Source organism: Bombus bifarius, unplaced genomic scaffold, assembly GCF_011952205.1.
Source record: "Bombus bifarius isolate JDL3187 unplaced genomic scaffold, Bbif_JDL3187 scf7180000009430_frag, whole genome shotgun sequence".
In the NCBI taxonomy this organism is placed as follows: domain Eukaryota; kingdom Metazoa; phylum Arthropoda; class Insecta; order Hymenoptera; family Apidae; genus Bombus; species Bombus bifarius.
The window spans coordinates 17193-26943 of NW_022885112.1; the positions used below are offsets into that span (position 1 = coordinate 17193).

General features: G+C 38.1%; 2 protein-coding genes across 2 annotated transcripts; both read left to right on the top strand.

Moving 5' to 3' along the window:
• Positions 1-499: 499 nt before the first annotated feature.
• On the top strand, positions 500-2151 carry LOC117215173. Its single transcript, XM_033461582.1, has one exon. The coding sequence runs from the start codon at positions 800-802 to the stop codon at positions 2087-2089; it is 1290 nt and encodes a 429-aa protein (XP_033317473.1). The 5' UTR covers positions 500-799; the 3' UTR covers positions 2090-2151.
• Positions 2152-5778: 3627 nt separating this feature from the next.
• Positions 5779-6730, top strand: LOC117215174. The gene has a single exon (XM_033461583.1). It carries the CDS (start codon positions 6139-6141, stop codon positions 6640-6642), a length of 504 nt encoding a protein of 167 aa, XP_033317474.1. The 5' UTR covers positions 5779-6138; the 3' UTR covers positions 6643-6730.
• The last annotated feature ends 3021 nt before the right edge of the window (positions 6731-9751 follow it).

The following is a 9751-nucleotide window of genomic DNA, read 5'->3' on the forward strand; positions in this document are numbered from 1 at the left end:
TAGGTTCTCCCCAACAGTCAAAAACACGCGATACCCTGTCCATCGTAATCGTAAGAAAAGAAAAAAGGAGAAAGAAGACATTTCTGTATTTCTTTACTAGGCCATGTTGATTAAAACCGAAATGATTTCGATTCATCTATTCACAAGAACGCAACGGCCTCGGAAGCTGTGTTGTGATTTCCTATCGATCGTTTCCCTCTACACAGTGTTCATATGAGCCATGTTTGTTCTTAGCAATGTCTTATAAAAAGCTGCCTGTGCTGGTGTCACGGTGGTCGTGAGAACGCAACGAAAGGATGGTTATGTCTCACATACCTTGGCCAGCAAAATGATGGCTAAGCAGTAATAGAAACCCTATGTGACCAGCATCCAGCGATTGCCCCTCCACAGGAGCCGGGTCCTTGATATAAAAAAGTACCTCTCGAGTCGTTGTAAGAACATTCTTTTCTGTGCTGTTTGACCATTCTGTATCGTTACTCTGTCAGTGTTCAATAAATTTTCTAATAACAATCAAAATTTAAGTACGAATTTCTCACTTTGCGTGCGGAACGTGAAATTACCCCGAATCGACGTGACAAAATTGGCGATCCTGCCAGGATCCACTCATCGCATCAAGAGGAAACTTCAACGGGAACTCTACGGATTCTACAGCGAAGGACCACGGTCACCTCCTTGATCAAAAGAAGGATCTGCAAAGAATCTCGGTAAGCTGGCTTTCGTACATTATCGAAACCGTAAGCCTGAAATACGTTCTGAAGATGGTGACTCTTCTTCCGCCGAAAGTGTCATATTTCTCAGCATGAACCCAACTGACAAGAGTACCGCTAAACAAAACGAACTAATCGCTACCCTGATTGAACAATTTGAAAGCCTAACTCACGAGTTTAGAAGCTTTAGAAACAGCACCGATCAAAACATTAAAAACATAAAAGAATTTGCGGAAACTAGCGATAGAAATCGCTCTAAAGAAATACGCGATCTTGCAAAAACCGTGGAAATAAAATACGACACCGAGACTGACCAGTCGCAAATAAACGCCCATTTAGAAACCGCTGCTGATAACGTAACGGATGACGAAACTGACGGACCGAACACGTCACAAAGACCACGAGCCGCATCTAGCCGCGCCGCGATTAAACCAATAAACAACTACAACGAAGATCGAGGGCTCGAGGCAGATAAGGCCATACGAACTGTCGAGACACTACGAGGTCGAGATGACGTAGGCGTTGAAGATTTCATCTTATCGGTCCGCAAAGCAAGAGCTAGGTGCAAGGCAAGTGACAGAGAGCTATTATTAGATCTCATACTGATCGAAAAGATTACCGACAACGCGAAACGAAACATACGATATCTAAAAATCAACTCGTTCGAAGACTTATATTCATGCTTAAGACAACACGTATTAACACCAACAACTATTAGCAACTGTAGGGACAAATTAAAGAATTTAAAACAAGGGGCAACAAAAAGTGTACAATCTTTTAACTCCAGATTCCGACAACAGCTAAACGAATTAAATTATGCAGTCCAAAACGAAAACCGCACACCAACAGAACGACGCGTAGCTATAGATATTGAAGAACGCGAAGCACTTAAAACATATTTGCTCAACTTACGATACGAGATAGGACAGATGGTGGTATCTAGCGATCCAAAGAACCTGAACCTTGCCCAACAACTAGCAGCTGATAGAGAACAATGGTTACGAGAAGCAAATCGTGTTGCCAACCGCCCAAAGAATCAATCTCACAACATTACATTAGTATCCAAGCGAACTACTACCGATTCACAGCCACAAACTTCTGCTCAGCTACCTAGCAGACCATTAGACGACCGCATGAAACCGAAGTGTCCAAAGTGTTTACGAATTGGACACACAGCCGAAAAATGCTACTCTCGAAATTTTCCATTCGCCAGCCAAGGAAAGATTCCACCTCGAGTAAACCAAACAACGGAGAACCCAGAGGAAGCTTACCTCGAGTTAACTGCACCACCACCGGAAGATTACTATCAATCGTACTGCAACGAAGAGACGGAGGAAGAGCCAGATTCCTCATCGATACCGGAGCAGGAATCAACCTTATAAAAGAAAAAGCCTCACTAAACGTCCAAACTTCTAACCCAAAAACCTTCCTAATGGGAAGTGACAAACATACCACTAACAAAATTTGCAATTTAACCATGCTCAAGAAAAATCATCAATTCTACGTAGTCCCTAACAACTTTCCCCTAATCGAAGATGGAATAATCGGACTCCCATTCCTTACAAAGTATCAATACAGCGTCACTAACAATAAACTAACCTTAGACGAAATTATATTACCATTCCAGGAAACCGATAGCAAGATAAGACCAGGCGAAACTCTAATCTCAGCCCAATACATCGAAGGAAAGCCCACAACAGTATGTTTCATCGACACTGGTAAGCAAATCTGTCACATTACAAACGAAATAGAGAAACCCGATAAACTAAGCCAAATTAATAAATTCGCACAAATAATACGTACCAAACATATTGATCCAGAACTTCGAGAACCCCTTGAGAAAATCCTCACCAATTACTTAGACGTTTTTAATATGGAAACAGACTCATTACCATGTACCAACTTGACAGAACATACAATCACACTCAAGACAGACAAACCTATAAACATCAAATCTTATAGACCGCCCGAATGTCATAAAAAGGAAATCGAGACTCAAATCAACGACATGTTAGACAAACAAATCATAGAACCATCGGACAGTCCATATAACGCACCAATTTGGGTAGTTCCAAAAAAAATTAGATGCATCAGGCAAACAAAAATGGAGAATCGTTATAGATTTTAGAAAATTAAACGAGCAAATAGACCAAGACGCGTATCCTTTACCAAATTCGGACGAAATACTCGAGCACTTAGGCAAAGCTAAATTTTTCTCGGCCCTAGACCTCTCGTCAGGATTTCACCAGATACCTATGGAGCAAAATTCCAAAAAATATACTGCATTCTCAACCTCACAAGGATAGACAACAACTTGCATTTGACACACTAAAACAAAAACTCTGCGAAGCCCCTGTACTACAATATCCAGACTTTGACAAAATATTCACATTAACAACAGACGCAAGTAACGAAGGGTTAGGAGCAATACTCTCCCAAGACGGACATCCATGCTGTTATATATCCCGAACTTTGAACCCTCCTGAAAAGAATTATTCCACAACCGAGAAAGAGTTATTAGCAATAGTATGGTCAATCAAAAGACTAAGACAATACCTACTTGGTAGAAAATTTAAAATTCAAAGCGATCATCAAGCCTTGAAATGGTTAAAGAATGTTAAAGACCCCTCATCGAGACTCATGCGATGGCGTTTGAGACTCGAGGAGTACGATTATGAAATCGAATACAAAAAAGGAAAAGAAAATACAGCTGCAGATGCTCTATCCCGATTGTATCCTATCACTAATGAAGAAATCCAACCCAATGTAGAAAACCCGGACTATTATGACGAGTATATAGACTGGAAAATCAATATCACCCCAGCTCCGATAACTCAAAAACCTAACAGACCACACTTTAAACAAATTACAAAGACCGAACTGGGAGACTTTAACGAACAGCATTGGTTGCGTCAATTAACCAAACACTTTATTAAACACCGAACCGGACGCTTACAAATAGGAATAAACGACAATAGCTTCAGCACGTTAGAAAAGGTAAATATTCAACTCATGCTAAGGTTTCTAACAACTAGATTCCCTCAAATTAAATTAATATTTGGACAAGATCCGCCAGTAGACTACGATAACGAACAAGAACAAACGATACTACGCGAAAATCATAACGAATTAGTAGGACACTTAGGTATACACCGCACCGTGAAACGAATACAGAGCACCATCACTGGACAAACCTAGAACAAGACGTTACAGAATTCATACAAAACTGCGAAACCTGCCAATGAGAAAAGCTAAATCGTATCAGGGCCAAGGAACAACCTATGATAACTGACACACCCCTTAATCCTAATGACAAAATCGCAATGGACATATTCGGATCTCTCACCAAAACCAAACGGGGCAATCAGTTTATCCTGTCTATCCAAGATCAATTAACCAAATATCTCATCCTCATACCCTTAAAAGACCAAACAGCCAACTCAATCATTAACGAACTTTTGGATCACTATGTGTACATATTTTCCGCACCAAAAAGTATTCTGACGGACATGGGACGAAATTTCGTATGTAAATTGATGGACACATTTGAAAGGGCTTTCAAAATCCGACACATAAAAACCACTTCTTTCCATCCACAATCTAACGGATCCCTTGAACGAACGCATGCCGTAGTAAAGGACCTTATTCGAACTTGTACGACCGACCGACAGAACGACTGGGATGAAAACTTAAAATTAATATGCATGGGATATAATACTTCAGTACACGAGACGACCGGACATACCCCATTCGAACTAACATTTGGACGACAAGCTAACATGCCATCCTCAATATCAACCACTCCTAGCCTAACCAGAGAACAATTGTTTAACCTCTGGAAAAATCGACACAACGCCTATATAGCTAAAGCAAGACGAGTTACCGAATCTAACAAAAAGCGATACCAGAGGGATCAAATGCGAAAAATTATTAAAACACAGACGATATTCCGAGTAAAAGATAAAGTATGGGTACATAACGATCACAAAACTAACAAGCTAGACCACGAATGGCTAGGACCTGCAGAAATCCTCTCATCCAATCCACCCACCTATCTTATCGAATATTCCAACGGTCACACGCAAAGAATCCACGGTAACAGGCTAAAACCCTACCTTTCAGGAAGAAGACCATAATATGGATCATCATAACACTCGAGTACATTAGAAGCGATCTAGAAGTAAAACCATTGAATTACGCCAACATATTCCTGGAACACATTGACAATTGCTATCTGTACAACGAACAAATAGATATCACCCTTATAGTAGGCCTTAACGATCCAATTGACCAAGTTAATAGATTACAACGCGTAAAAGATTTAATAGACCGTCAATGTAAACCACCTTGCGCTTACATACCAGAAATAAGCAGCCTAAAATTTAAGTACAGAAATCTTCAAAACCTGACTCGGCAACTCAAATTATTATTGCGTTATAAAAGCAAACGCGGATTGCTCAATGTCATAGGCTCAGTATCCAAAACTTTATTCGGAACTCTCGACGAAAACGATTTAGAACTCATTAACAAGAACATCGATACATTATTTGATTCCAACAATAAAATAAAAACAATTCTTAGTAACCAAACCGCACTCATCAAACGCGTGCTAGACAATACCAAAACAAATCAACTTGAAAACTTAGCCAACGATATACACAAGATTGAAAACCACAATGAAAAAAACGAAATATTAGTCTCCCTATTAATTCAAACCGAATCTACCATATCAGAACTCCATATAAACATCGACGAAATTTTTAACACTGTTATGTTAGGGAAACAAGGAATCATAAACCCACAAGTTATAGAACCCGAACAATTCTTAAAAACACTTGACCAAATAACGAGACAAAACTTTATGACTAACCATATCGAACCTTCAGTTCAAAACTTTCAACTAATTCTAGATCTAAGCAAACTAAAGGTATGGATAAGAGATAACAAACTTATATATACAATAACTGTGCCGCTTTTGGAAAACAATGAATGGAAAATAACTAAAATTTAACCGATACCTTCCAAACAAAACTCTGTATTCATTGCGCCTGTAATAGAAACTGATTTGATACTAACCGACTCAGAACAATACACCTTTGTCGATAGTCACTACTTAAACAAATATTGTAAACGAACGGCAATCATCCACATTTGTAAAAGAACTCAACCGAGTCACAATAGAATCAATTCACCTGAATGCAGATCAGAATTAATTACTAATCGACAGACGGTCAAAACTTGCCCGACTGCTGTCTTCAAGCTGGAAGAATTGACGTTCGTACCTTTGCAGACGGAAAACCATTATATTATTATTCCTGCGAAAAATGTACAAATCGACGTGTTATGTAAGACACATAAAATCCTAGAAATTAGACAACCAAGCTTAATTAGCAGTAAAACCGGGTGCATAATCACATACGATCATAATATTATGAAAATAGGAGGATCACATAAAAATATCTCTTACGAAATCAAATTTAAGAATAGCATATACAGCTTCGAAGAAACAGATGTTCCAATATTAGAGAAAATATTAGAAACAGCTCCAAAAGTAACTCACAATTTTAACCAATATAAAGCCAACCTCGACACATTACAAACACAAATCAGTACCCTGCAATTTGAGCGACGCATAAATTCATTGAAGGAATATGGCATATCCACACTACAAATATTAGGAATCATAGCCCTAGGACTAGGAACAATATATGTAATGTACAAATGTAAACTTTTCGAATGTCTACGCCGATCATTTCCTAAAAATGTACGTATCAAAATACTCTGCCCTACCGCTCGCGTAAACAGGATCGATCAAACATCAACAGTACCAAGGACGGTCACCTTCCAAAATATCACCGAAGACGAAGATGAGGGGATCATTCAACTTAGAAGCCCTACCAGAGCCTTACGCTTTAGCGGAACAAAGCGAAGCTAAGGAGGGGGGAATGTCACGGTGGTCGTGAGAACGCAACGAAAGGATGGTTATGTCTCACATACCTTGGCCAGCAAAATGATGGCTAAGCAGTAATAGAAACCCTATGTGACCGGCATCCAGCGATAGCCCCTCCACAGGAGCCGGGTCCTTGATATAAAAAAGTACCTCTCGAGTCGTTGTAAGAACATTCTTTTCTGTGCTGTTTGACCATTCTGTATCGTTACTCTGTCAGTGTTCAATAAATTTTCTAATAACAATCAAAATTTAAGTACGAATTTCTCACCTTGCGTGCGGAACGTGAAATTACCCCGAATCGACGTGACATCCTCTATGTGCTTCTCGAGCTCTTGTGTCGTCTTGTCTTTGACGGAACATTCTACTTGAAGATCAGCGAGTTGATGCTCGGGATCGTAATTCAATTTTTGGTCGTTAGCAGTAATAAGCTCACGTAACTTCACTTTTGAACTTGATCTTGTTTGATCTTGATTGTGTTTTCGTGGTGCTTGTGGTGTTCTAAAAGTAATCGTCACGTTGCTTGCATTTTTAGTGCACATTGATACACTGCACTATGCACAGGCAATGCTTTTGTTGTCATGAAATCTCTCTAACTTTTCAGTAACAAAACCTTTTATTTTATTATTTAGTTTTGGATCACGCGCCCCTGGTGAAGATACATTATGTGTTATCTTTACCTTTATTATGTACACGTTTTCCTTTTGCTCTCAATTTTTCGATCATATTGTGCTGTTCTATATATTGTGTTCTTATGTTCTTCGCATATAAATCCTGTCGATTGATTTTATCTTTCAGTTGAGGTACATGTTTAATTCTTTACCTTTTTTTTTTTTTTATGGATTTCTTGATAATCTTTTAGAAGTTGCTCGTTATATTTGGAAAGCTTTCTCACTTCGTCTTCAGCTGTTTCCTAACGGGATTTTTCTTCTTCAAGTTTTTCTGTAATCATTTTTTCTAAACTTCTCCATTTATTCTGTTCTTCTTCGAGTAATTCATTACGTTTCGGTATCTGGCTATCTTTTCCTTTAAAACATTTTATTTTATCAGAGAGTTCTCCTATTTTCAAACTTGCTTCATTTAAGGTAACTTTATGAATTTCCGATTGATGCTTTAACATTTGATGTAAGTCTTCTATTGCTGTTTCACGTTCTTTCAACTGTTCATTAAATTCGTTGTTTAGCATATCCACTCGAGAAATTTCGAGTTCTTGAGCATCGTTTCTTCTTTTAGAAATTTGGCTTATTTTCTCTCGCCTGCTGCTACATGTTGCTGTCATTTTATCAACTTCTTTCTTCTTTTTTTTTCTTTTTTTTTTTTGAACTTAAAATCTTGATTTAAGGTTTGTGTTTCACTATATGATTTATTATTATTAACTAGTTCAACATTATTCTCAGTAGATTTTTTTTCGCTTGATTTTTATACTTATTTAAATAGTTTAACATGAGCAAATGCATCGTACGTCAGATATACCATTTTTAATAAATTGTCGCCTTTACAACTCGAGTTACCTCTGAACGGGTCGCATGATTGATCAGTAAGCCATGAGTAATTATGCAAATTCAGTATTTTTTTCATCTATCTATCTGAATATTATAACAAAGACTTTACATTGAATATTTTATTAAAATTGTAAGTTTTTCATAAACGCTTCAAAATCCACAGTCTATTGATCAACTCCTCTATCCTTTCTCTTTCTCCTCACTAAAATAGATAAATTCCTAATGTAGTTTGTGGATAATATATTTTTTTTTTTTTCTAAAGCAAATCACATTTATCATCTGATATATTTTTTGAAATAATTTCTGTCTGTACATTTTCTTCTTTTCCCTTACTCCTCTTTCTCTTTCTAATGAATTCTTTTTATTCCGTAAAATAGTTTTTGTATATTCAATTTTGTTAAGTGCAATCCTTATTTCTGATAACTTACTTTTATTAGATAATTCTTGTGAATCTTCTACTACATCTTCCATATCATTTTGAGTGCGGCTTCTACCTTCAGTAAATTTAATATCTTGAACCGTATCATTAATTTCAATAGCTCTTTCGGTATCAAGTAAATCGCACTTATTATTTAATATACCTTTTGAATTGACTTCTGTCTCTGTAGTTTCTTCTTTTGTATCTTCTTCGAGTTTTCTTCGTTCTTCTAATCCACCCTTCTCATTTTCTAGGATCTTCCTTGTTGTTACGCCGCCTAAAACATCTGCACGCCAGCCCGCGCCAGCTCGCGCCACCGGACAACAACCAGCCTGCGTAACGTCACTTCGACCCTCAATAAACCTAAGGACCCACCATAACTTTCACTTCCCTGTATTGTTTCGCCATGTGTCTTCAATCCGTTTGTCTTGAAGAATTTCTAAAGCTTAAAAATATTCTCGAAACACAGTCGGTTTTTAGAGAGGTCCTTGGGTTTATTAGGCGTACTTAAAACACGGAGAAAGCGGGTATGCACCCATTAGGAAAATCCGAATAGCCCTCTAATAAAACAAGCTATGTTTTCCTCACGCACACAGTCATCTATCCACCACGATGGTAGGAGACTTCCTACTCATCCCTTCGAGCAGTAGTGCAGGTCATGACCAATCGACACCGCGGTTCGTTACCCTCACTTTTCCTAACGAAAGTGGGAACAACGAATCCGCGTTCTTTAGGCACAGGGGCACACCCACACCGAACTTTTCTTCCGTATTAGAAAAAGAGCGACAGACAGTCTAAAAACTAACGCCTAACGCGGCAGTCTACACATAGCGCGAGAGTCGCATACTTCACGAAAATCTTTTGTCGGTTCTCGGTGTTGTCGAACATACATCTTCTCTCCTAAATATATTATAGTGCTAAGTCCATTAATACATTAATTTCCATTATAAGAGCCCTGCTCTAGCGTACATATCTATCACATCTTCGTGCGACAAGTTGTTAACTATTTATTTCTCTACGTCAGTGTAATCTAAGTGTTGGAAATATATAATTTATAATTCAGTGAATCACAGTGTTATACAAACTCAATCACCCCTATTATCTCAACGGAAATCAGTCGCTGCTTTCAATCTTAAATTGTTGCTGACAATCTTAAATAGTATGCCTCATATTTTTA

Bases quoted from the DNA above. Each gene is read 5' to 3' on its own strand.
- LOC117215173 (XM_033461582.1), top strand. From the start codon at position 800: ATGAACCCAACTGACAAGAGTACCGCTAAACAAAACGAACTAATCGCT.
- LOC117215174 (XM_033461583.1), top strand. From the start codon at position 6,139: ATGAAAATAGGAGGATCACATAAAAATATCTCTTACGAAATCAAATTT.